Genomic DNA, 27,812 nt, shown 5'->3' with positions numbered 1-27,812 from the left:
AGTGAACTTGTCTTTGGATTTCCAACAACAGGGCACACTTATAACGTTCATTATACTCTCTCGGTACTAAGATCAGTGTTCTCTCTCATCTAGCCCAAGACCAAAGGAGTGATGAAAACAAGAATTCCACACTCCAAGGCAATATTACAGGCTCGGTGTATGGTCCTCTGTAGGGACCCGTCATAAGCGCTGGGCAGACCTCTTGGAGCACCTGCTCAGAGAAGCAGCAGTGTAGAATGCCCGGCTGGCTGGCACAGGAGACCTGGGGGTAAGCAGGGCCTGTCAGGATGCCCAGGGCCCCATGGGACCCACGCCGGGGATGCCACTGGAGCTATAGTGGTTGATGTTTTATATTTTTAAAGGTGGGCAAATTGAAATGGCAGGACCAATGGGGAAACTCCCACCATGGCTTGCCCCTGAAGTTTATAACCTATCAGATACTCTACCGTGAGTGATTGTAGCCCCAGTTTTTAAAAGTTCTGCTCTATTCTCAAAACCTGTACAAATGAGTCTACGCTAGTAACAAATGCTGTAACGTCTTTGTCAACTACTCACCAACGTACAGCTTACAGAGATACTACCGGTCTCGTGTTATTCAAATTCTGTAAACATTTGCCAAGCACCATGTGCCAGGTGGTGTGCTAGGCACAGAGGAGACAAAATAAATAAAGTCAGGCGTCTGTTGCTAGGAAGACGACATTCTCAGAGAGAGAAGGGGGCATGAACAAGGACTAGAGGGCCCAACAGCAGGGTCTGGACAACGTTGCCTGGCTTTGCGGAAGGCTTTATAGGCATTGGGTGACCGTAATTCCATCAACCAAGTTAACTAACAGGGTAGGGAGCACCTGGGCCTGTGCAGATAACGGCTAAGTTTGTGGGGCTTGTGAGATCTCTCGCTACAGAGATGCAGTAGAGAGAGTCCCATTGTGGGTCTAGAGCTGAGGAAAGATCAGAGATGGATTCACAGAGGTGGGTGCCACTCTCACAGAGGACAGAATAGAATCAACAGGCACAGCAGATGCTACTCAAAGAGAAATGATAGAGCAAGGGGCTCAGGGTCCCACCCAAGGGAATGACAACATGTGGGGACAAAGGGAGAGAGAAATCATGGAAGAAGCACTAAAGAAAGGAGAAAAAAAATGAGAATGTAGCCTTGGAAACCATAACGAGAAAGTGTTAAGAATGAAGGCGTCTGAAACGCTTCAGGAGACCAGTCCGAGGAGGACTGAGGAGGCGCTGAGAGGTCGCGTGGGGCACTCACTCAGCAGCCCCTCCTGCAGGGAGTAGTCTTCCTACTTACTTCTCTATTATTCCAGTTTCACTTGATTTTAATTGTCACACACTTTGGGGGGGGGGGGTAAAAGGTGGGTTTAAATTTACACATTTTCCTATAAGTATGACTTCAGTTCCTTGGAAGAGTTGTAGTCCTGAGCCAAACAGACACAAAGAATGGCCGACCCAGCGACCATGTGAAGAGCGCACTGAGGGACAAGCAGGACGCACCAACACCAAGGACTGTCTTTCTGGAACCTTCACAGTCACAACCACCTCGGGCTCCGAAATGTCAAACTCCACCCGGTCTTCAGCCATCACGTGGTCCTGGCAGCCAAGCACATGGGGGCAAAAAGAGGCCCGGAAGACACCTGGGCGGAGAGAGGTGGTCTTGTCACACCACTGCACGGTCTGGGCACGCAGTCGGCTACGGGGCCAGCTCCCTGCAGCTCACCTGGCCGCAGCCGCCCTCCATCCACAGACACCTGTGCAGGAAACCGTGGGTGTGCTGGCTGATAGAAATGGATGACAATAACATAGTGGCCCGGGTGTGGTACAAGTCCTCTCAGGGTCACTTCGTTCTAGGAGGAAGAGGGAGAAAAAAAGACTCTCCTCAAGCTGCAGAGCTATGAATAAGTAGAGTCACAGGGGATTTCGGGGTTGAAAACCAAAACTACTGAGGTATTTACTGATTCAAGTGAAGTTAAAACCTTCACTTGAATGATTATGGCAGCTTTGTTTGTAACCACCTACACTGTAAACAACAGATATGCTCCTCAATCGCAGAATAGAGAAACCCCCGGTTGGTAGAACCATAATGATGTCAGAGAGAGAGAGTAATGGGTGCAATCGCTTTGGAAAACACATAACTGAGCAATCGCAGTCCTAAATACCTACCCGATGAAAATGCATAATATGTTTGTCAAAAGGCAGTACAAGAATGTTCATAGTATTAAAGTATTACTTGTAACAGCCATGTGTGATAAAGAATCAGACTTCATTTTACATATTTGAGTACTGACAAGGTCCAAGACCATCATCATCTTTTCTCTTTGGTCCCACATCTGGACTAATGTTTAAGAAAGCTCAGGTGTTCACCCCTCGGCACAGGCAGGATGTTCAAACCACACAAATTCTAGCCAACGGGAGGGAGAGGGAGCCCTCCCCGTTCCCTCACGCCCAGGCAATGACACTGAAAACCGGTCACATCCCTCCATTTTTTCAAGCTTGAGTGTGAGCACTCTTCTCCCCAGAAAGCTTCACTCTGTGCTGTAAATACTACATGCTGACTGATTGTGCCACCGGAGCCCCGAAAACCTCACTATGTAAGAAGTCTTTTCAAACCTTCCAAAAATTCCTATAAGAATAACAACAAAAGTTTGTCCTCATCTTTTAGATGAGAACCGTGATGCAGGGAGGGTAAGTAACTTGCTGAAGGTCATACACTAACTAGGTGACAAAACTTGGACTAGGATATGGTTGTCTTGATTTCAACTCGTTTCCCTCTACTATTTTTGGCTTTCTTTCCCATATGAGATCTTACAAGGTTTTCTCTCTCAGATCTGTTAATTTCCTAACTCGATGCAACGGGAGAGGACACAAGCCTTCTCTAGTATGAAAAAGACATACTATCATCAGAACAAATGTTGTCTTGTGACTTAGTAGTTTACAGTGCAAAATATGCGTTCCCTTACTATATTTCATTGTCATCAGTGATTTTTCAACTGGTGTGCTACAAAGATTTTTTAAAACATGCAATACTTGAATGTTCAGTCATGGGCACTGACCTCTCTTTCCTTTGAATGTCAAATAAAAAAAATGACAACAGCCAACACAACAATAACTGTCTGGTGTGAGTGCCCAGACTTGAGCCATAAATATATAGGTCATAAAATAGAGTTGCATCTTCTTGGTCACATCACATAATACGGTGTCATATGATTGGTTAATTCTTGGTACCAGAACTCCTTTTTTTTTTTTTAATTCATTTTTTTAAATTTTATTTTTATTTTATTTATTCATTTTTAGAGAGGAGAGAGAGAGAGACAGAGAGGGAGAGAGAGGAGAGAGAGACAGAGAGAGAAGGGGGGAGGAGCTGGAAGCATCAACTCCCATATGTGCCTTGACCAGGCAAGCCCATGGTTTCGAACCAGCGACCTCAGCATTTCCAGGTCGACACTTTATCCACTGCGCCACCACAGGTCAGGCCCAGAACTCCTTATATACAAGTACAAGCACCTGATTTTTTAAAAAGTCACTTTGAAGCCAAAATGGTAGGTATTTGCTATTATTTTTTTAATTGATCAAAGTTACACATATTTTTTTGTAAGATTGGCAAAAAATATATATTTTGGTGTGCCATGGAATTTTAGTAATTAGCTTACGTGTGCCATATGATGAAAAGGGTTGAAAATCGCTGCTCTAGATGATTAATTAATAAATGTTTATTGAGAATTTCCTTCCTGCCAGGCATTGTGCTTGTGCAGCTGGCGATACAAAAACACTGCATTCCCCACAGCAGCTATTCTAAAGTGTCTGCGTTCCAACTTGGGAAGCTGATCAACTCAGCAATGTTAAATAGCAGTAGCCCAGGAAAAGATGAGATCTCGCCAGATGGGCGGCGAGAAGCTGCCAAGTGCTTTAGAAAGAAACGCAGGAGGGAAAGAGAGCATCGGGAACAGGTGGTCACAGACAGGATGACCCAGAGGCCTGCAGGTCTGGAAGCCTCCACGGTTGAGCAGAGAGGTTCTCAAAGGTCAGGGGCATCTGCATTCCCCGGGAGGTTTGTTAAAACACTGATTCCTGGGCCCCTCCTGCAGAGTTTCTGATTCAGCAGTTCTGAGTGGGGGCCTGTGAATCTGCATGTTGAACCAGTTCCCAGAGGAGGCTGGTTGAGGGCCACACTATGAGAACCACTGGCTTAGAAACAACACACTTGGGGAGTCCTACCTGCGGTGTCTCCAAGGTGATGCCAGTGACGGTATCCGTAGATGGCGAAGGATCCTGGGGCAGGAGAGGGGAAGGTCTACCACGTGGGACATCCAAAATTAATGCTGCTGGAGGAGATTTGGGGGACAGGGGGACACAGGTGGCCCTGAAACACAGAAAACATTATTTTAAAAATAACCACAGAAGGGAGCCTGCCCATTGGTGAAGATACAGACTCTGAGCATAGACTGTGAGAGGTTCAAAAGGACCCCATCTGGGGGAGCCAGGGGACTGTGGCCAGCGTATTCCAGATGCCTTCTCAATACAATGAGCTAAAACGGAAAGAAACATCTTAATTTTGAGGAAAAGCAAACTATATATTAAAAACTTACTGAAACTTCCCTCTCTAGAACTAAAATTAGTTGTTAAATGAGATCAATGCCATGAAACCTTATTATTCACCTCTCCACATAAATGTTGGCATAAATTTGTGTAAAACTGGCCCTGGCCGGTTGGCTCAGCGGTAGAGCGTCGGCCTCGCATGCGGGGGACCCAGGTTCGATTCCCGGCCAGGGCACATAGGAGAAGCGCCCATTTGCTTCTCCACCCCCCCCCTTCCTCTCTGTCTCTCTCTTCCCCTTCCGCAGCCAAGGCTCCATTGGAGCAAAGATGGCCCAGGCGCTGGGGATGGCTCCTTGGCCTCTGCCCCAGGCGCTAGAGTGGCTCTGGTCGCGGCAGAGCGACCCCCGGAGGGGCAGAGCATCACCCCCTGGTGGGCAGAGCATCGCCCCTGGTGGGCGTGCCGGGTGGATCCCGGTCGGGCACATGCGGGAGTCTGTCTGACTGTCTCTTCCTGTTTCCAGCTTCAGAAAAATACAAAAAAAAAACAAAAAACAACAAAAAAGAAACTGTGTAAAACCAAAGACAACAAAGACACACCACTTCTTTAGGCACAGGCAGATTTCACTGCCTTGGTAGCTTCCGTAGTCTCAGCCATGTGCACAGATTTGTGACTGCGTCTAAAAATTATCATTGAATCTATATTAAAACAACCCTACCCAAACCCCTATAAACATTGGTTAGCTAATTTCCCTAAGACCATTGTGAGGTGGCTCATTATTTTTATGGTTTTTGAAACGAAGAGCCTCAGACACAAAGGTGAAAAGATTAGGACAAAATGAGTCTACAAGAGCTCAGAATAAAACTCAGAGTCGCTGCCGTGAGAGCTGGGCTTCCCCATTCCCTCCAGTTGCTACTGTGTTAGTTTCCTGATATTATGGAATTCCAGAAAGACTTCTAGGATAAACTCTTTAGCTGTTTGTTTGTTTGTTAACATCACCAGCCTTGAACACCTTCACCTATGATCACTTCTGACGTGAAGTACAAAGTTGCAGCCTTTACAAGCATCACAGTACCACCCAGAGCACAAATGAGGGACGAAGGAAGAAAACACATTACCTTTGATTAGCAAATGGCCCATAACTGGCAATACATTGTACTTGAGGTTTCAAATACTCAGTTGAGAATTCTTCGATGGGTAGGATACAAATTTGATGCTGTCGAGCAAAAACAGTGCAAAAAGGTACATTGCAGTTATTAGCACAATTAATGGTATGAAAACCAGCTGTTAAGTAAAGAAGTTAAAAACCAGCTGTTAAGAATTCATCCAGAGAAATTATATTTGTTATTTTAAAGTAGTAAAAATTGCATGATGGTACTCCATACAACATCACTATGTGCAACACATCCTTGCTCCTGTTATTAAAACCCACTGACTAAACTGCTCTTGGAATAGTTATATAGAAACAAAACCATATGAAAGTTTAAAAAAATTCCTTTTCAGTGACTTTTAGTGCCTTTTTCCTCTCTCCTGTCCTGAGCTGATGCTCGCTTTTTAGACCTATTGGCAGAGAGAAAGGGAGGCATGGTGGGAGGCCCCGGGGGTCTGCTATTCAAAGTAAGTAAGGTCTGCTTCTGCTACTAATAATCTCTCTTTATAGAGAATGACTCATATCTAAGGCACATTTGGATTTTGTGGAAGGAACTGTCTCCAGAGCTAGTTTTTGAGTCATAAAGAAACTCAGTTATTAACTTACTAATATATTTCACTTTAAATCAAAACTGTATTACTAGCTTGATCATAAAGCTATTCAGTATCAACAACAAAATATTTTATTGGCTATCTACTGCGAGACCGGGGACCCTGCAAGACCAAGAGAGATAACATCTCTGCCCTCACGGAGCTTATATTCTGTCAGCCTTGACTCTGAATGATACTTGACTACTTCCAAGAAAGGAAAATTTATGCTTCATATATAAAAATACAGCCCCATTATAACTTCCAAAGATAAAAAGGTTAAGATTCAATTGGATTGTTATGTTTAAAAAGAGATTTGTTATTTTAAAAAGAAAGTCTTAAATTATTATACATTTTATAAAATAATTTTCAAAAATTGATTTCCAGGCCCTGGCTGGTTGGCTCAGTAGTAGAGCGTCGGCCTGGTGTGCAGGAGTACTGGGTTCGATTCCCAGCCAGGGCACAGAGGAGAAGTGCCCATCTGCTTCTCCACCCCTCCCCTTCTCCTTCCTCTCTGTCTCTCTCTTCCCCTCCCGCAGCCAAGGCTCCATTGGAGCAAAGTTTGCCTAGGCGCTGGGGATGGCTCCTTGGCCTCTGCCCCAGGTGCTAGAGTGGCTCTGGTCGCGACAGAGCGACACCCCCCGATGGGCAGAGCATAGCCCTCTGGTGGGCATGCCAGGTGGATCCCGGTCGGGCGCACGCGGGAGTCTGACTGCCTCCCCGTTTCCAGCTTCAGAAAAATACAAATAATAATAATAATAAATTGATTTCCAGGTACTTTTTTTTAGAGAAGACTGGAAGATTTTCATACTTGTCAAGAACAAATATTTAAAACACACTAGAACAGGCTGCCTGGCATTTCCCAGGGTGTGACGCATGCTTAATATTAGCAGTAACAGGAAGTTGCTTCATACTTAGATAATCTTATGCTCCCGAGATATTTATTGTAAATCTGGCCACCCATTCCTAGCCAAGATCTCATTGCCTCTGTTTATCATAATTTTCAACATTTATGTTTACTACTAAAAGGGTGGACATAAAGCACTTTCAATCTGCCAACCTTGGCATTTTAAGCCTTACTAGTATATATCAAATTAACTGAATAATCAATCCTCTTTTTGAAATGGAGTAACAAAACTCTGGGAAAAAACACCAAATGATTACAACCTTTAAAATTCTGAAGAAATTTGTCAAGAAGCTAATAGATATAATAAAATAGTAAAGCGAGAAAGAATATAAACAGTAACTAATGTATTTCTTTACACCAGCAATAATAATAAACTAGGAAATATAATGACAAAAGTTATTTCATTCATAACAGCACCAATGAATAAAAATTAATGAACCAGGGTTTTGTGAGATGTGCTCAAATTAGACGATTAAACGTTATTGGGTGCTAGAAAAATGGCTCAAACAAAGAAGAAGCAAGATATGTAGATTTTTAGATGGGAAGATTAAACATTCTAAAACTGGCAATTCATTCCAGGATTAATTATATAGATGTAATTAAAAACCAGCCAGAATTTTATTAAGCTTTTTAAAAAACATAGATATCAACCAAATGCTTCTAAAATCCAACAGGCATACCAGAAGGAATCGGGCCATATGTGCTCTGAGCCAAATGTCTGCATCTGCTAACAGCTCATAGACGGCGACACGGCCCCTGCCATCAGTCACAGCACTCCGGCAGAGGACACTGCAAGAAAAAACAGTTTTCGTATCCTGATTACGCTTAAGTTTCTCTTATTTATAACCCGGTGGCAACCGTGAATTTTCCTCACAATGAGGTGAAGAGGGAGGTAGCTCATGATCATCATGGGAAAAGCGCCTCCCCACTGTGGTCCGACTGCACCTCTCAGGACTTAACACCTTGCTTACCTCTTCCACTGGGTTTATGGAATATGTACTTGGTTTAGTCATCAGGAGAAAAGAGCTCCAGGGTCAACAGTGTCTGATTTTGAAGACACAGACTTTTTTTGAAATTTACCAATATCCTTGGTACTTTTGGTGGGTTTTGTTGCCCACTGGCCTCTAAACCATCATCTCATGCCACATCAGTGAGTGTGGCTGGCCGTACACACCATCGTGAGATATACGCAGAATTTGCCTTTGGAAGCTCAGTCTGTTCCTCCTCGTCCTTCCTCATTTCTACCAGTGGTGCGCCTTCCCTCTGTCCCATTAGTCAAATGCCGAATTCAGGAACATTTAAAAAGTCAAAACAGTTTTGAACCAAGAATACACTATCGTGGTAAAACCCATAAAGGAATTGGTTTTGTTTTGTTTTTGTTTTTGGGTTTTTTTGTGACAGAGAGAGGGACAGACAGGCAGGAAGGGAGAGAGATGAGAAGCATCAATTCTTCGTTGTGGCTCCTTAGTCTTCTTAGTTGTTCACTGACTGCTTTCTAATATGTGCCTTGACTGGGGGGCTCCAGCAGAGCGAGTGACCCCTTGCTCAAACCAGTGACCTCGTGCTCAAGCCAGCAATCTTGTGGGCTTCAAGCCAGCAACATTTGAGCTCAAGCTAGCGACTATGGGGTCATGTCTATGATCCCACGCTCAAGCCAGCAACCCCGTGCTCAAGCTGGTGAGCCTGCACTCAAGCAGCGACCTCGGGGTTTTGAACCTGGGTCCTCCATGTGCCAGTCCAATGCTCTATCCACTGTGCCACTGCCTGGTCAGGCCATAAAGGAAGTATGTTTTGAGGAATGTTTCTGACTTCATATTGTGTAGCAGCTTTTCTGTCCGTAAATATAACTTGGAACGACTGACATACTAAAACAAAGTGAATATCTCTGGGAAATGCGGGGTGGGGCAAAAGTAGGCTTACAGTTGTTCACATGGAAAATAATACAGTACTCAATAAATAATAATACAAGAATAAGCTTTGTGTTTCAGATACTCACAACTGTAAACCTACTTTTGCCCAACACTGTATTTGAAATAATTCATGCAATGACTTTTGGAGTGAGGATTAAAATAAGACGGTGTATAAAGAGCTGAAAAAGTCTGTGGCATATATTAGAAATAATAAATAGTCATTTTCTTTCCCTGTTTGTACATGTGTATGGAAGTATGAGTGTGTGTCAACTAAAAAGCATTCCTTTTGGATTCAAATGTAATCCTGGAAATTAAATATAGTAAGTGATTCATTTAGGTTTAGATTTATCCTTATCCTCTATTAAATTCTTATTAAGGTTAGATTAACAGTAATAACTGGATTGATGTAATCATTAATGACTACCTCTCTTAGGGAGGGTAGATTGGATCTACCATAGTGCTATTTTGAAAAATGGTATTCCCACTAGAACCACTATTTATCTGCTGGGTTGTTGTTTTTTTAACAACATAGAACTCACTTGAGAAACACTGGTAAAGAGGGTCAGACCTCAAGAGGAGATGTTGTAATGCTGAAAGGGTCTGTCATTTGAAATAAGTTTTACCAGATCAAATATTTTCCAACTGCACATATTTGGACTCCAATATCTGTAGCCTGCTCATTTCCACTTGTCCACATGACAGGCAAAGTAAAGAAAAAGGAAATATTTTAGGGAAGTGAATACATACTATGGGACCTTCCTGGGAATGGTTAAGTCCAATAAAAGTGATTCCTGGTCTCATGCATGGCTGTCTTGGAACTTTACATGGAGACTGGTAGTGGAAAACTTTGATGTCATCAAATCCACAGTCAAAACGACCTAGAGAAGATCATGCAGTTCTTTCCCCAATGTGTCATTTAGATAAAGGTCACGAGATAATGCTTATGGAATCCTGAAGGGTGTCCTTTCTTCCTTTGGTTTTGAAATCACTCCTCTGCTTGGCTTAGATAGTCTCAGCCTCTTCTGAAATAATAGTCCAGAGAGTTACCAGGGTCCTTAGGAGTGCTTTCTTGTGTCCCCTTAGCCATCTCAACTTCGTATCCACGGACTAGGAACAAGACCATGTGACCTGGAAGGGGAGCTGATCTTGAGGGTGAACTTGGACAGACAGGATGTGAAGAAGCCGTGCCCCATCTCTGTGGCCAACAGTCACCAGGATGCAGGTGGAGAGGTGACCCACCCATCTGGGAGTGTACATTCTAGTGGTTGCTGATGTCATCTATAGGCGAAGCTAATATTTTCAAATAATGAAAGAATGTGTTGGGGAACTTTTTTGGCCCATTTGGTACTCCTATTAAAAAAATCCAAATACGATTATATCCTTTGGTTTTCAAATCATCATCCCAGAGAAAGGGGTGAATTAGATATTTTCAAAAATATTTTTAAAAGAAAGAAGCCTTCATAGTTCCTTTTTTCGGGTTGCTGAGAGTGTGATGTGAGTTCAATAACAATTTCATCAAGTCTCATAAAAGTTTCCATTCTAAGCTACTAAAAGTAACACTTTTCACAAGTTCTTTTATTTGCAAAACAGGGAAAATGTCTCAATACTTCAGGTCATCTTGGATTTGACAAAAAGGGACATGAAAGTAGAGGCCACAAAACATTCAAGGCTTTGACCACGAACTGGGGGGGTTTGTTGCCATTCTCCACCTGCTGCCTCTGACTTCCAGGGCCTAAGGCAAGTAGAACATTAATTTCTAGTGGAAACACCCTCTGTACTGATTCTTTAATTAAAGTATACTCTGAACATTTGCCTATATTTTGAAATATTAAGCTGAAAAAACAACTTTTAATAAATCCTTGTCAGAGCTCTTGGAAGAGATGGACATTGGGGTGAAATGTTAAAATCCTTTGTCAAATTATTTTTTATCTGACGATCATCAAACATTAATTATCTCTAGTTCTGAAGGGTGCGTTGGGATGGGTGTGACAAAGAACAAGACTTTTTTTTTTTTTTTTTTTTTTTCTGAAGCTGGAAACGGGGAGAGACAGCCAGAAAGACTCTTGCATGTGCCCGACCGGGATCCACCCGGCACGCCCACCAGGGGCGATGCTCTGCCCACCAGGGGGCGATGCGCTGCCCCTCCGGGGCGTCGCTCTGCCGTGACCAGAGCCACTCTAGGGCCTGGGGCAGAGGCCAAGGAGCCATCCCCAGCGCCCGGGCCATCTTTGCTCCAATGGAGCCTTGGCTGCGGGAGGGGAAGAGAGAGACAGAGAGGAAGGAGGGGGTGGGGGTGGAGAAGCAAATGGGCGCTTCTCCTATGTGCCCTGGCTGGGAATCGAACCTGGGTCCCCCGCACGCCAGGCCGACGCTCTACCGCTGAGCCAACCGGCCAGGGCCCAAAGAACAAGACTTTCCCCTGCCACACACCCGTGCACCCTGCACAGCATTTGATGTGAGAGCACTGAGGCCATTGTGCCACCCAATGGGGCGACAGAGAATAAAGTACAGTTGGCTGCTCCATATGACTCTGAGCCCAAATGACAAGTAGAACATACAACTTTCCAAGAAAATGCAACATTTTCAAGACACTGCCTACAGAGAAGCCTCCCCATACTCCACACTGGGTGGTGACATGGGATCACTCGACAAGGAGCCTGCTTATTTTCAAGATCAGCCTCGAAGAGAAAACAACTTTCCAATCCAGATAACAACCCAAGTTCCCAAAGCTGACCTCTGACTATTGGCTCCAGAGGAAACCCCAGGGCAGGACCGATTACCTGTACTTGCAGCTGTAGATGTTCACCTGGCCATCCAGGACAGACCCAGGGCTCTCCACATGCACATCAACTACAGACAGCTGCTCCGCTTCCGTGGAGTACTCGACCACAACCGCATAGTGGCCAACCTGCGGGACCCGCAGCTGCAGGTGCAGTTCCACCTGTCGGAGAGTCCGAGCGACAGACGTAAAATGTACTAGAGGCATTTACACAGGAATGGTGAAAATAGGGCTGAGTAGACAACTGGAAATAGTTTCCTACGTCATCATTGTAAGGCATGTGGTCCTCCATTAAATATGAAATTCAGATAAACAACACATAATTATGGATTACCTTCAATTCAAATTTAATGGGGCACCCATTATTTTTATTTTCTAAAATTTGGCAACCCTACATTTAGGAGCTTCTACTCTTTCTACCTGTATATTTGCCTTGATTCTCAAGGTAAAAGACACTCCACAACTTGAAGCAAAAACAACTTTTCCATGGGGGAATAAAAAAGAATGGAAGTATGCCTTGAGGCCCTTTAACTGTTCTTTAATTGAAAAAGAAACTTTAATTTATACAGATGCAAATCATCTGAAGTGATACACAGATCCTACTCCTGGGATAATGACACAGAATAGCTTGGTTTTCATACTTCTAAACCATTTTCTGTGTCTGAAAATGCTCATGTATGTATACTATTTTTAAAAAAGAAAGAAAAACTGTAATCGTAACAGGCAATCACGGAATCGTTTGCACCATCATGGCAGAGCTGAGTAGCTGAGACAGAAACTGCATGGCCCACCAAGCTGGAAGTATATGCAGTATTAGCTGGCGAGCCCTTTACAGAGAAAGCCGGCCTGCCCCTATTGGTTAAGAACTTGGAATCTGGACTCATACTGCCTCCAAGGCTCAGTGACCTAGAGGATGCCTCAGTATCTTCCTGTGTCAAAATGCGGATGACAATAGTGCCCACCTCTTAAAATTAGTCTGAGCATTAAATGAATCCATACCTGGAAAGTTCTTAGAATTGTATTTGGCATGCTGTAAGCACTATACAAATAGTAATGATTATAACTGTGATTATTGCTTTTTGCCATGACTTGCTTTTTTCTTCCTCAACAGTATTTTATGCGTCTATAGCCAGTACATACAGATGTACTTCATTTTTCTAATTGGCTGCCTATCATTCCATAATATGAATGTAAAATAAATTATTTAACTAATCCCCTATTCATGAACACTTAAGTTATCTCTAATTTCCCCTAAAACATATAATGTTATATGTTTATCTATCTATATGTTATATATATATGTACATATATACATATATATCTCCTTATGCTATTATTTCTGTGGGATTCCTAGAAATAGAATTTCCTAGTCAAAGCGTATATGCATATTTAATGCCTGAGCCAATACTAGAACACACCCCTTAGCAGGTTAACTCACTTCAGCTCATAAACTCAGGCCCAGCCAAATGTTATGCTATTTCATTACAATCCTCCAGCCCCTTGCCTCAGGAAATTCACATATACTCTTCCTTCTGCACAGCCTTGAGCCACATAACTACTATTTTCCACAGTGATTTTCTATCACTTAAATTATAGAAAGACCTCCCTCAGGGGAAGAAACATTGTGGATTATCCACACTACTTTTCCATGTTACAGAGTGAACTATGATGCTGCTATCGGTCCATGTGGAGAGAGTATTACAAGCATTTCTCTCCTGGGTATCTCCCAACAGAGGCTGGTCTGTCTCCACCCCACACACAGGCCAATGATACACTGTGTCTTCCCACAGAAGTTACTATTGGCTGCTAGTGCTATAGCACTATTAGAAATCCTATTACTCTCTTTACTCTCAGTCCTGTGGGTTGCTTTTTGGAAGACTTGTGAAAAGAGTTTTGCATATATTTGATGGTAAAAGTGGGGTTTGAAATACTCAGATAAAAGACAAAAAAGATGGCAAAGAGAAACTTTACTGTTTGCTGTTAATTATCAGTCACTTATTTTTAAAAGAGGAAACTTAAAAAACAAACAAAAAGTGTTAACCTGGTGGGATCTTTCCAGTTTTATGGCACAGAACTGCCCTCACCTGGCGATCAGTGTTTCAGGATGGAGACATAAAAGGTGGGTGTATCAAACATGCTGCTTATACAAAGATAACTAACATGTCTGATGTCAAAGTGAGGATTCAGAATGATCTAATCAACATGTTCTTATTAAACACTCATTCCATATCAGCAAGGTGATGGGCATACAATGGGAAACAAGACAGACCTGGTCTCTGCCCACAGACTTTAATCAAATCATTATTAGAGAGTTAGATAAATACAGTGTGAAATTACACATATGACAAATGCTTGGAAAAGGTCTTAGAAGGGTGCAGGAGCTAGTCAGAGAGCTGAGGAGGGAGAAGACTTCCTAAAGAAGAGCAACTTAGCTGAGCACTGGAGGACAAGGAAGAGATAGCCAGGCCACGAGGGGAGAGAAGAGCATTCAGGCCACGGGAACAGCCTGCAGCAGGAGGTTACCTGATGACACGCAGTGCTGTAGGGTAGCATGCGATGTAAGTTCCAGAGAGGGAAAGCAGGTCACAGTGGTGAGGAACGGAGAGCAAGGAGAGGTATGATAAAATTGGGAGGTAAGCCCTGGCAGGTTGGCTCAGTGGTAGAGTATTGGCCTGGCGTGTGGATGTCCTGGGTTCAATTCCTAGTCAGAGCACACAGAAGAAGTTACCATCTGCTTCTCCACCCCTCCCCACCTCACTTCTCTCTCTCTCTATCTATCTCTCTCTCCCTCCCCCCCCCCAACAGTCATGGCTCAATTGGTTCGAGCACTTTGGCCTGGGCACCGAGGATGGCTCCATGAAGCATCTGTCTCAGGCACTAAAAATAGCTTGATTATGAGCATGGCCCCAGATGGGCAGAGCATTGGCCCCAGACAGAGGTTGCTAGGTGCATCCTGGTTGAGGCACATGTAGGAGTCTGTCTCTCTATCTCCCCTCCTCTCATTTAGAAAAGAAGAAAAAAATTAGGAAGAGTGAAAGCCTTATAGGACATCAATTTTTTTTGTCTCTATCCTAAGAGCAATAGGATGTTACTTCAATGTTCCAATTGTGTGTGTGAGAGAGTCAGTGATGGCTAGATATTTCTATCAAAATGAGCATGCTGCCTAGGTTATGAAAAATGGACTGGTAGATGCAATGGGCAGACCAATGTGGGTGAGCTAATTAGGAGGCCACTGAAGAGATCCTTAGAAAAGATGAGGGAGTACTGAATAAGAAAGATAAATGAAGACAAGTCTGTCCTAGGACTTTCTGGTTAAACATAATAGATTAAATATACATATTTATTCATCTTCCCTCCACAAAAATGAGTCAATTTTTTTAAAACCATAAACCCGCGAGGAAAAGGGGAATAGAAAAGAGGAAAAGAACAGACCAAAAGAAAAAAATCAACAAAATTTTGGAAGTCAGAAAGCAAATGGATGTTAACTAATTATATCAAAGCGAAACCTAAGTGTGTGTATGTGTAGGGTTGTGGTGGGCATTGGAGGAAAAGATTGAAGAAATCTCCCAAAGCATAAAAAAAAAGATTAAAAAAATTGTAAAGGTAGGTTAACAAGATAAAGAAATAAATTATCAAAGAAATAACTCAAGAAAGTTTCCCAGCCTGACCTGTGGTGGCGCAGTGGATAAAGCGTCGACCTGGAAATGCTGAGGTCGCCGGTTCGAAACCCTGGGCTTGCCTAGTCAAGGCACATATGGGAGTTGATGCTTCCAGCTCCTCCCCACCTTCTCTCTCTGTCTCTCTGTCCTCTCTCTCTCCCTCTCTGTCTCTCTCTCTCTCCCTTTCTCTCTCCTCTCTAAAATGAATAAAATTAAAAAAAAAAAAAAAAGAAAGTTTCCCAGAATGATGGATGGAAGTTTCCCGGCTAAGAGGGTCTGCAGAGAGCCCGGCATCTTGACTAAAACACTCCCTGCATCAAGGCACATCCTTGTGAAATCTCAGCAAACAAGAGATAGATGATCCCAGAAGCTTTAAAAATGAAGAAAGAAAAGCAGGTGGCATCCAAGGAACTGGAATCAGAATGTAAGGTCCCAACAGCAACACTTGAAATTAAAAGCCAGTAGGGAATTGTCATCAAATTCTGGAGAGAAATGATTTCTAATCTAGAATTTTATAACTAACCAAAGTAAAAAAAAAAAATCAAGATTGAGAGTATAATGAGATATTTTTAGATATGTGAACTCTCAAAACAAATGTACTTCCTACACAGAATTCCTCGGGACACCATCAGAGGATATCTACCAAGATGAAAAATAAATTAAAAAAGAAGAAGAAAAGGAAGTTTCAATGGTCAGGATAAGGAGGATCCAATACAGTGGAGATGAAGAGTATGTTGGACAGCGGTGTGGTGATGAGAATCTTCAGGAAATGGCTGTGCCTTGCTTGGCCCAGAGACTACAGCCAGAGTCAAGAAGAGAGGTGAAGGATTCCAGCAGAGAATTCTCCAAGGAGAAATGGAGGAGAGAAAATAGGAAGAAGGGAAAGGGAGGAGGGAGACAGGAAAGGAGGGTATGTGATGTATTTGAATTGAGATGAAACTTATGATCTGCCTCAAAGTCTGGGGGGAAAGGGTAAAAATACAATATCTATACAACAGAAATTGGGATGTTGGTTTACAATGGGTAAATAAGTATTCTAAAGTCTTTGTCAAGTACAAGGAGAGAACAGGATTACTGAATAAATTTAGACTTTGTTGGAAAAATTTATAGTCTGCGAGCAAATGTTAAGGGTAACCGCTAAAAGACCAGAAAAACAACTAGAACTATCAAACACTCAGGGAGATGGAGACACTGTATCAATCTTATAGAAATCAGAAAAAGATTCTTAGGTAAGTAAAAAGCTAGTAAACAAGATAAAAGTCCAAATATGCCAGTAATCACCATAAATATAAATGGATTAAAGTCACATTGTAAAATAGAAGTGATCAGAAGATTAAAATATAGAAAACATCTAGCTATGTGTTTGTTTACAAGAGACAGAGGCGTAAAACAGGTGTGCTCTGACTTAAAAGGATGAACTACCCAGATTCTCCTTCTCAGAGAGAAGGAAGGAGGGAGACTCGGGTGGTAGTGAATGCTGGAACTAGGAGGTGACAAAGGTAGCAGAGCAGTCTTGGTGGCACGCGTATGAGACAAAGAGCTATCAGTAGGAAAATGAGGAGAAGTGAACAGACAAACACACAGAGAGAAGGGGAGGCCTCTGTCAGAACCGGGTAACTCTCTGCGCGTGGATTGCAGGGAAACCTGAATACACTCAGTCCCTGCCCGTGGAGTCCTGCCCGACCTCCCTGCCTCCTAGAAAAGAAAACGTGCACACGCACACGCACGCACGTGCAGACGCACACGTGCACACACACACACACACATGCAGACGCACACGCGCGCGCACACGCACGCACACACACACACACACACACACAGCCCTTCACATGAGCTAGATTTGGTGGGTTGTTTCTCCTTTCAGCCTAGAGTCCAGACAAAATCACATGAATCATATGACTAATAGTACCCGAATGATCGCTGTGTGCCAGGCACCCTCACAAGAGTCTCTCATAGATGGTCTTATTACCCATAACGTAGCTACTATTCTTATCTGCATATTGTATACTGTACTAGTAAATTTAGGCCCAGGTAGTTACTAGTGACTGACTCAACCACCAAAATGAAAGGAGAATTGCATTGCTCCAGGTGGCTTATAATGGCCTCATGTTAAACATTATATTGATAATTTTAGCTTAATATAAAAAAGGACTTTCTAATAATTATGGTTTATTTAAAAATGGAATAGGCTTCTTCTAGAAGAGGTGAGTCCTCCATCAATTTAAATATTCAACAGAGGCTAAATGAATTATCTTACAAGAATAATGTATAATGGATTCCTTCACAGGTAGGACTATCAAATGATTTCTAAGGCCTAATACCATTAGTCTCTGAATTTTAGCACAATGATCTATTATAGTGTGTATCAGGGGTCCCCAAACTTTTTACACAGGGGGCCAGTTCACTATCCCTCAGACTGTTGGAGGGCCGGACATTAAAAAAAACTATGAACAAATCCCTATGCACACTGCATATATCTTATTTTAAAGTAAAAAAACCAAAACAGTAACAAATACAATATTTAAAATAAAGAACAAGTAAATTTAAATCAATAAACTGACCAGTATTTCAATGGGAACTATGCTCCTCTCACTGACCACCAATGAAAGAGGTGCCCCATCCGAAAGTGCGGCGGGGGCCAGATAAATGGCCTCAGGGGGCCGCATGTGGCCTGCAGGCCATAGTTTGGGGACCCCTGGTGTGTACAATAGAACTTCCTGTGATGGTGAAAAGTCTATAATCTGTGCTGTCCAGGTGGTGGTGCAGTGGATAGAGCGTTGGCCTGGAATGCTGAGGATCCAGGTTCAAAACCCCAAGGTCACTGGCTTGAGCGTGAGCTCATCTGGCTTGAGAGAGGGCTCACCAGCTTGCGCATAGGGTTGCCAGCTTGAGTGTGGGATCATAGACACGACCCTATGGTTGCTGGCTTGAGACCAAGGTTGCTGACTTGAAGCCCAAGGTCTCTGGTTTAAGTCCAAGGTCGCTGGCTTGAGCTAGGGGTCACTAGCTCAACTTGGGCCCCACCCCCACCCCCCAAGTCAAGGCACATATGAGAAAGCAATCAATGAACAACTAAGGTGCCGCAACAAAGAATTGATACTTCTCATTTCTCTCCCTTCCTCTCTTTCTCTCTTTCTCACTAGCTAAAAGAAAATCTGTGGTGTCCAATAGGATGGCCTTTAGACATATGTGATTACTAAGCATTTGAAATGTAACTAGTGCAACCAAGGAACTGAATTTTTAGCTTTAATTTTTTTTAAGTGAGAGAAGGGAAGATAGTGAGACAAACTCCTGCATGGGACCCAGTCAGGATCCACCCAGCAACCCCGTCCGGGCTCGATGCACCAGTACCAAGCCATCCTCAGCACCTGGGGCTGATGCTCAGATCAATCAAGCCACTGGCTGCAAGAGAGGAAGAGAGAGAGAAAGGAAGAGGGAGGGGTGGAGAAGCAGATGGTTGCTTCTCATATGTGCCCTGACCAGGGATTGAACCTGGGATGTCCATATGCCAGGCAACACTCTATCCACTGAACAACCAAGCAGGGCCAGTTTTACTTATATTTAATCAATTAAAATGTCCATAGCCACACAGTGCTAGTGACTACTGTACTGGACAGCAAAAGTCTGTAAGCATTTAGATCAAACAGTAAAAAGGACTGCTAAATAAAACTGGACAGCCTAGCATTTAGTTTTATGCATATTGTATAGTATCTCAGTGCTTCAGGCTACGTCAGAGGAAAGGACACCGCCTCATGAATCACCAGCTTTACTTCCTGGAAGTTAGCCTTTCGCAACTGTACCTCCTGCTGTCTGGGGAACACATACACATGTATGTACAGTATGTAGATATGTGTCTGCGTGTGTGTGTGTGTGTGTGTGTGTGTGTGTGTGTGTGTACTGCATAGGTAGGGAAGGATTCAGTGGACTACTTTAATATTAGAATGGGGTAGAAGATCATTTCATTTTTCCTTACGTATATCGATATTGCTTTACCTGTTACAAGTATCAAATTTTTGTAAAATACAAATTCTAACAAAATTAATAAAATAAGGACTGAACTTAAGACTATCTTTAGCCTGACCTGTGGTGGCGCGGTGGATAAAGCATCGACCTGGAAATGCTGAGGTTGCTGGTTCAAAACCCTGGGCTTGCCTGGTCAAGGCACATATGGGAGTTGAAGCTTCCTGCTCCTCCCCCCCTTCTCTCTCTCTCTCTCTCCCTCCCCCCCCTCTAAAAAAATGAATAAAAATAATTAAAAAAAAAAGACTATCTTTAAAATCCTACAGTTGCTGCCTTGAAAATGTTGGAAACGTAGTTTTTTGTTTTTTTTTTTTTTAATTTTTTTATTTATTTATTCATTTTAGAGAGGAGAGGGAGAGACAGAGAGAGAGAGAGGAGAGACAGAGAGAGAGAAGGGGGGAGGAGCTGGAAGCATCAACTCCCATATGTGCCTCGACCAGGCAAGCCCAGGGTTTCAAACCGGCGACCTCAGGATTTCCAGGTCGACGCTTTATCCACTGCGCCACCACAGGTCAGGCAGGAAACGTAGTTTTTAAAAAGGTACACATCTACATGTTCAGCAAGAATTAATATCATATATAGTTTCATTCCACAAATTTAATCCCCACATGAACAGACCTCAAAGGTACACAGCAGAATGCTGTGAAGTATAAGAAATGAAAATACAAAGGAGGGAGTTTTTGTTCCGGGTCTTCACTTTGAGGTGGTGCATTGTGTTCTTACTGTTATTGCTGATATACAGCACTTCTAATTCAGATTTTACATTAGTATAGTCTTAAAGTGTTGTGAGGCTCAAAGAACTCCTGGAAGAAACATAACGCCAAGACCTGTAATAACCTGTCCTCCAAGCCATGAGGGAGGTGCCTTGGGGTGTAGCAGTTCCAGGTTCTGAGCTCAAGGAATTCAGCTGTTACCAACTGCCTAGCCCAAGGGGTTGAACAGTCAGTGAGTGCTGCGTCCTTTTAAGGTAAGCTGTGTAGTTTTTGGAGCCCTTTCGAGAGACCTTGCCCGGAATCAGGTAGAACAGAATGCACCCATGAAAGTCCAGGGAGTCCAAAGGACAGGATTCTGTGGTTGCCCATGTTCCCGCTATGTATAGAAAGTGCTTCGTCGGCCTGACCTGTGGTGGCACAGTGGATAAAGCATCGACCTGGAAATCCTGAGGTCGCCGGTTCTAAACCCTGGGCTTGCCTGGTCAAGGCACATATAGGAGTTGATGCTTCCAGCTCCTCCCCCCCTTCTCTCTCTCTGTCTCTCTCCTCTCTCTCTCTCTCTCTCTCTCTCTCTCTCTCTCACCCTCTCTCCTCTCTAAAAAATGAATAAAAAAAAGAAAAGAAAAAAAAAGAAAGTGCTTTAAGACAAATTACCATGGCTCAGTGCAGTATACTGCCCAGCCCCTACCCGAATCAGAGAATGCAGTACACCTTTAATTAGTAACTCTGAGAAAATCCTTCCAGGTTCCCCTGAATTTGAGAAGCAATTGCAGCCAAGGGTTTTCAGCAGACACAGATGGGGGGGGGGGGGTAGTAATAGCTTTGACAGTAAACAAAAGGCTGCCCCACCTCTCTCCCGCTGAGGTCCGCCATGACTGGGTGTGCGGGGGTGGGCTGCCTCACGGCCAGTTGTCGTGGTTCCCCATCAAGCAGGAAGTGTCTGGCCTCACAAGCCAGGGCACAGGGGAATCGGGTCACTGGCAAATGCTGGTAAAGCAGACAACTTCAACAACAACAAAATACAACAGTTACAACTGGGAACAAAACACAGAGCATCAAAGTGCACCCCCAACGACTCTTTCCCATTCCATTCATTCATCGTTACTTCAACAAGCCCTTACTGAGTACCTACTACAGGAATCGGGAGTAAGTTCTCATCAGCACGAGGAAGGGGAGAGCCAAGGTCCACACACTCGCTTTCTATTTTAAGCTCCTCCCCTGACTGGATGCATGACCTGGACGGTACTGCTTGGGCAGGCATCAGCATTTCTTAAATCTTTTTTTTTTTTTTTTTTTGTATTTTTCTGAAGCTGGAAACGGGGAGAGACAGTCAGACAGACTCCCGCATGCGCCCGACCGGGATCCACCCGGCACGCCCACCAGGGGCGAGGCTCTGCCCACCAAGGGGCTCTGCCAGGACCAGAGCCACTCTAGCGCCTGGGGCAGAGGCCAAGGAGCCATCCCCAGCGCCCGGGCCATCTTTGCTCCAATAGAGCCTTGGCTGCGGGAGGGGAAGAGAGAGACAGAGAGGAAGGGGGGGGGAGGGTGTGGAGAAGCAAATGGGCGCCTCTCCTATGTGCCCTGGCCGGGAATCAAACCCGGGTCCCCCCCCACGCCAGGCCGACGCTCTACCACTGAGCCAACCGGCCAGGGCCACATCAGCATTTCCACATGCTAGAGGGCGGGAGTTATGTTTAAGCTCCTCCCCTGACTGGATGCATGACCTGGACGGTACCGCTTGGGCACGCATCAGCATTTCTGCATGCTAGAGGTCAGGAGTTATGTTTCAGTGCCAGCCAAGGTGTGCAGAGTGCATTGTGGTTCTTAAATAAAAGATGGGCGACTACTACAGAGAAAAAAAGTCACAAGTAATCATTCAGGGCATCCTACTGCTGTTGTAATCCTGAGGCCACTGCAAACCCTTGCACCAAAGTCTCCTGAATGAGAGGACCCCCACGAGGCTCCCACTGCCCATACTAACTTCTCATGGGGAAGTCCAGTAGGGGCGCACGGCTCCGTGACGGGCAGCTGCAGCGAGGAGGCCTCGTAGTAGTCCCTGGGGAGCAGCACCAGGTAGTCCTAGGAAAGAAAAGCCAAAGGGACAATTACTCACTTTGATGGTGGCCCTATCTTAGAAGTAAAATACCCAACCATCCTAGCTAATTTAATTTAATAACAACTAGGTGAAAGTCACTAGTTAGACTCTCCACATGAGCTGCTGTGTTCTGTCCCCTGACTCACCAGGACGCCCGAAGTAACTCACACAGGTACGGTCAGCATTGCAGGTAAGTGCCTCAGGGTGAAGCCTGTAATTTTCAGATCTCAGGGGAAATTTTACTGTTTCTTCTGGGTTGTTTTTAATTAAAAAATTAACAGATAATTACTGTCGACTGACAAACCATTCCTTTAAAATGCAGGTACGCTGGTGCATGCATCACTATGGAACACGGGAGTTGCATTTCATGTATTATGACTTCTTATTCCCACACCAGAGCAGTGCTTGCCTGGCTTGGTGTAAAAAGTGGTGTTCTGTGATCCTGGTGAATCACAGACTGAAAATGGCCTCCTGCCAGTCCTAGGACATGAGGGGAAGAATATGTTCCATCATGTGTGCCAAACGAAGCCTACGGTGTAAATTCAGTTACGCAGCTCTTCAGGAAAGAGCACAGCGCTGGGCTTCCTAGTGGTGGATCTGACAGCTGTGCAGCAATCCTGGCATTGCTGTATCTGCAGAGGGCACGGGGGAGGCAGTGCTTGCAATGTGAGGAGACTCGCGCCTGGGTCATAAGGCTCTTGCTCTCTTCAGAGCCTAAATCTGTCCAGAATGGAGAAGAGGAGAAATGTCTAGGAAGGAGAAAGCGGATGGTGCCTCAGGCTCAGTGGTCCACCTCAGTGGTCTTACTACTTGAGTGGGTTTTAATTTAATAATGATTATTGTTCTATTAATAAGTTTCCTTAGGCTGGGACCAAAGCTACTCATTATCCCATAGATCCTAGAACAGTGAAGGTTGATAATAAGTGCTTAATAAAACAGTTTTAGAGAAAATAGGATCATAATGTGGAAGGACACATACGACTTACTACACAACCACACTGACTAAATGTCATGAAAATCTTCCATGCCTAAGGAGTAACTTTTATAATAATGAATTTCATCTATTTATTAGTCCAACTCTATGTACCCATTATTGGCCTCAACGGATATTTTCTTCCTCCTCGTTTCTAGCATCTGTGAAACATTTTGCAACATTTTCTAAAGCAACAAAGTTTTCTATGAAGAAGATGCAAAACAATCAGGGACAGAATTAAGTGCTTAAATCTTCACGTTATCTTTGTAAGATCCCAGATTTGGAAAGGACCTATTAGGATAAGTATTGTCCCTATGGTATGAAAGAAGCAACTAAGACAGACTTGCAGTTAAGGGACTTGTCTGTGATTTGCTAATGTAGCCAAAAAAAAAAAAAAAAAAAAGGAGTTGGGCCAAAAGGAAAAGTTATGTTCTCCCCTCTTCATGCATGAAATGAAGTATTGCCGAAGACCTTATTTTGAAAAGACCTTGCTGTAGCGAAAGCAGACATCAAAAAGCGGTAGCTCAGCAGCGTTCATCCCTTCAACTCCCCATGGCTCTCTACCTATTCTATTAATGGTCAAGGACACAGCCTGCCCTTGACCATGGCAATCTGCTTGGTGAGATTATTGCCTACATTGGAGATAGAAGCAGGAAGAATGTCACAAAAAAGCACGGGCTCCTCCCGTCTCTTCCTTCTCTTTCTACCACTAGGAACTTCACTATTTTGGATCTTCTCTTCTGGCTTCTTCTGATTTGTGATGAAAAATCCCAAAGAAACTTTTGAAAGGTTGGGATATATGTTCATAAAGATGTTGCATTTATTTTGATAATTTCAAGTCATTGTGAATTATAATTTGGTATGCTTTTTGTCTGTGAGAACTGGCTAGAAGACAATAGAAGGTATTTTAAGTTGATTCCTATGTCATTATGTCACGTGAAGGCAAATATCAAGCATAGGTTCCTGTGTCTAAAAGGGAACCAGCTATGATTCTGATCTCTTATAGTCACTATGAGTCAAGGTAGAGGGGACTGTGAGGGTGGGTTGTAGAGAATCTCCACTTAGAAGTACTGCTTACCAGGAAGACTCCCTGTGCCTTAATACAGGCAATCCATATCCCTGGTGTAATGGAAAATGTGTCTGCAAAACCATTTCCAGGGACAGTGACAAAGGCTGGATCCTTACTTGGCAGGAAGATGATCTTTTTGCTTTGAGCAGCACCTGTCAGAAATAAAAAGAGTTGCTTAGAACATTTTTTCTATCAGTCAGTGTTATGATTTTAGATAATCAGTTTTGAACATTCAGTTTACATCTGAAAAAGTGTAGGATAGTTTACTGATCATATGTACAGATCTTATTTTTTAATTATATGAATGCATATGCATATGTATAAAATAGACTAGAAAGATATTAATAAGATGTTAGCAGTGGGCGCCTGACCAGGATCCACCCAGCATGCCCAGTAGGGGGTGATGCTCTGCCCAGATGGGCAGTTGCTCCGCTGCAATTTGAGCCATTCTAGCACCTGAGGCAGAGGCCATGGAGCCATCCTCAGGCCAACTTTGCTCCAGTGGAGCCTTGGCTGCAGGAGGGAAAGAGAGAGACAGAGAAAATGGAGAGGGGGAAGGGTGGAGAAGCAGATGGGCGCTTCTCCTGTGTGCCCTGGCCAGGAATCAAACCTGGGACTTCCACACGCCAGGCCGACGTTCTACCACTAAGCCAACTGGCCAGGGCAGCAGTGGCTATTTATACTGGGACTGTGAGTTACTTTTTACTTTGTTAAATGATGAAGTAAATAAACTCAGAAAAGTTCTTGGCACATTTTTTTTAATTGTCAAAAGAAATATAATTACAATTCACAAAGAAAAAGAAATTAGATAAACACAATAAACACTCAATATCACAAGCACTCAAATAAATAAAAATGAAAATAAGGACATCATTTAATTTTCACCCATCCACTGAACAGAGTTCTTTCGTAGTGACAGGCCATGCTGAACACAAAGCCAGCAGAGTGGTAACACTCAGATACAACTTTTCTGGAAACCATTTTGACAATTCCAGAGTTCTTAAAAACTTGATCAATTGGCCCAATGATTCCACTTCTAAAATCTGTCCTGTGGAAGTGCTTTAAATTGTGGAGAAACTTATGGGTGAAGATTTTTCACTGCCGCATGACAGTAAATAGGAAAAAAAGTATAAACACCCTCAATAACAAACAGTGAAGGAAAAAGGTAAGTGACGGTGTGGCTGTGGTGGAATAACATGGGGCCATTCGGTGATCTGGGGACAATTCACGAAGTAGGATGAAAAGCTGGAGGTCAAGTATGATTTCAACTAAGTTTCAAAAAACAGGGATGGGGAAAAAACCTGGTAGGAAACATACCAGATATTGCAGATGGTTACCTTGGTAGGGTTTTATTTGCTTCTGTAGTCTCTAAGTATTGAACATATTACATTTGATATTAAATTGTTTTTCATTTTTGCTTATATGTAATTAAAATATTTTCATTTCTATAGAAGAACACGCACTTATTTTAAAATAAGAAAAAGGGTTTGTTTTCTGTTTAAGGATCCAAAGAGTTTTCTTCTGCATTAAACAAATAGAGGATCTTCTGTTGAAGGTTCAGAAACAAACAAAACTGTTGTATCTGACCTCCAAATGAGACTCTTTCTTCAGAAGAAATGTTTACTCCAAGTCTTGGTAGTCATTCTCCTGTTTTATAAACATGGGCCCACTATGTATGAAGCCTGGAACTAGGTTCTAGAATTGAGGCAGTGAACACAGACAGCATTGTCTTTGCGTCCCCATAGTGGGGACAGCAGAGATGAGGGGCCACAGACCAGAAATAGGAGAATACGGTACAGCGTGGGCAGTGGTATGGGGGGGGGGGTTACCACAGGGATACCTAACTGGGGCACCTGAGTCAGCCATGGGGCCTTAGGAACGGTGTTCCAGGAGAAAACAACCCAAAAGATATTCCAGTTGTCCGAGTACATAGAGGGCAGCTTGCTCATGAAATTGTCATGTATTTTGATAGTCACCCCAGTAAGCAGTGGTGTCTATCAAAAAGAGTTTGGGATCTGAAGAGTGAGGCTTGTCTACCAAAGGCCAGCGGTGTGCTGAGACAATTCACACCTCTGCCCGGCCCCTCTTCACCCTCTTCAGTTCAGGTTATCATGTGTGGAAATGGGTGCCACATCCTCTGAATGACAGAGCAAGCCTGATGTTTCTCCTGTTTGCTTGCTAGTTAGTCAACCTCCACCTCACAGAGCTTCACTGACACAACTGGGAAGCCTCACTTCCTCCCGCAAGCCTGACTCTGCCGTGGAAGTTACACTCAGATCCTGAGACTTCTAGCCTCACTGAGATTTTCATGGGCTCCATTTTGTGTCTCTGTAGGATTCCCACTGCTTCCTGGGGTGTTTCCAGGACAGGTAGAAGCCCTAACTCCTTGCAAAACAGCCTGCCCACGGTGACATCTGGGCTCCAACTGTGCTTCTCCCCGCCTCAGGAGCCGCCCCACCCCCAACAAGGTCGGCATAATCTTCTCCGCAGCTCTGGGCTTCAGGCTTTACAGAATTCATCTTAAAATTCCTATCCTCACTCATTTCCCCTTGAACTATTTGGTTCGCCTGAAACAATGGGAGATTTTAAGTCAGAAGGTCAAGGTCTCTCAAATAAACCATGAAGGTGACACCCACCTCACCATGAATGAGTCATAAATTAGCTTCACCCTGGCATGCTATAACCCTTGGGGTTCAGCCCAGGTGCACAGGTTATTATATTGATTTTTAAAGAACAGTTAATGATAAATTTAAATGCAAAATTTAAATCAGCAGAACATTTAGATTAAAAATGTAGCACAGGACAGGACACCTAGAGCGCCGTCCTAATCAGACCATGGAGCAAGTGTGATGTTTTCTAAGGAGGTGACTTTGTGAAAACCGGAGAAAATGTTTCACTAGTTAATCATTTCTTAATCAAAAAGGGGCTTGAGGCCATGGGGCCATCCTTAGTGCCCGGGGTGGCTTTGCTCTGGTGGAGCCTTGGCTGCAGGAGGGGAAGTGAGAGACGGAGAGGAGGGAGGGGAGGGGGAGGGGGAGTTGTGGAGAGGTAGATGGGCACTTCTCCTGTGTGCTCTGGCCAGGAATCGAACCCGGGAATCCTGCACACCAGGCCAATGACTCCTACGGATCTACCATATCATGCTTTTTACTTAAAAAAAAAAAAATTTACATTTCTTTTGAAGGCTGATAAACAGGAGACACCAAATCTTTTTCGCCTGCAAACTACTACCTTCTTTATTAGATCCAGCTAATAACACTGTTTTGTCTTTTTCCAAATAGCTCCAGATATATGGAAAAGATTTATATAGGCGGATGGGGATCCACAAACCCCTCAGCGAGATCTTCTGAGCATGGCTTTTAAGATACCTAGAGGCAGAAAAAGCCCAATAGAGATCAGGGGAACTACCA

General features: G+C 43.7%; 1 protein-coding gene and 1 non-coding gene across 3 annotated transcripts in view; one reads left to right on the top strand and one right to left on the bottom strand.

Annotated features, from left to right (window-relative positions):
• LAMA3 (laminin subunit alpha 3) overlaps window positions 1-27,812 on the bottom strand; it is a 293,103-nt gene that overhangs the window by 107,806 nt on the left and 157,485 nt on the right. Inside the window, exons 21-29 of one of the 2 annotated variants that reach the window (XM_066352202.1) lie at window positions 24,412-24,554; window positions 22,247-22,344; window positions 21,115-21,268; window positions 11,875-12,035; window positions 7,865-7,973; window positions 5,659-5,756; window positions 4,222-4,366; window positions 1,727-1,853; window positions 1,504-1,643 (exon numbers count right to left, since the gene is read on the bottom strand). In XM_066352202.1, coding sequence (XP_066208299.1) covers window positions 1,504-1,643; window positions 1,727-1,853; window positions 4,222-4,366; window positions 5,659-5,756; window positions 7,865-7,973; window positions 11,875-12,035; window positions 21,115-21,268; window positions 22,247-22,344; window positions 24,412-24,554 — 1,175 coding nt within the window. The remainder of the gene's footprint in view (window positions 1-1,503; window positions 1,644-1,726; window positions 1,854-4,221; window positions 4,367-5,658; window positions 5,757-7,864; window positions 7,974-11,874; window positions 12,036-21,114; window positions 21,269-22,246; window positions 22,345-24,411; window positions 24,555-27,812) is intronic. The other variant, XM_066352204.1, reaches the window with a different exon arrangement.
• Window positions 4,702-4,777, top strand: TRNAA-CGC (transfer RNA alanine (anticodon CGC)). The gene has a single exon. It is a non-coding gene; the product is annotated as a tRNA-Ala (tRNA).

The sequence above is a fragment of the Saccopteryx leptura genome, chromosome 11 (assembly GCF_036850995.1).
Source record: "Saccopteryx leptura isolate mSacLep1 chromosome 11, mSacLep1_pri_phased_curated, whole genome shotgun sequence".
Lineage (NCBI taxonomy): Eukaryota > Metazoa > Chordata > Mammalia > Chiroptera > Emballonuridae > Saccopteryx > Saccopteryx leptura.
Note: the sequence above shows the minus strand (reverse complement) of the source record. Positions and strands in the feature narration are given on the sequence as shown.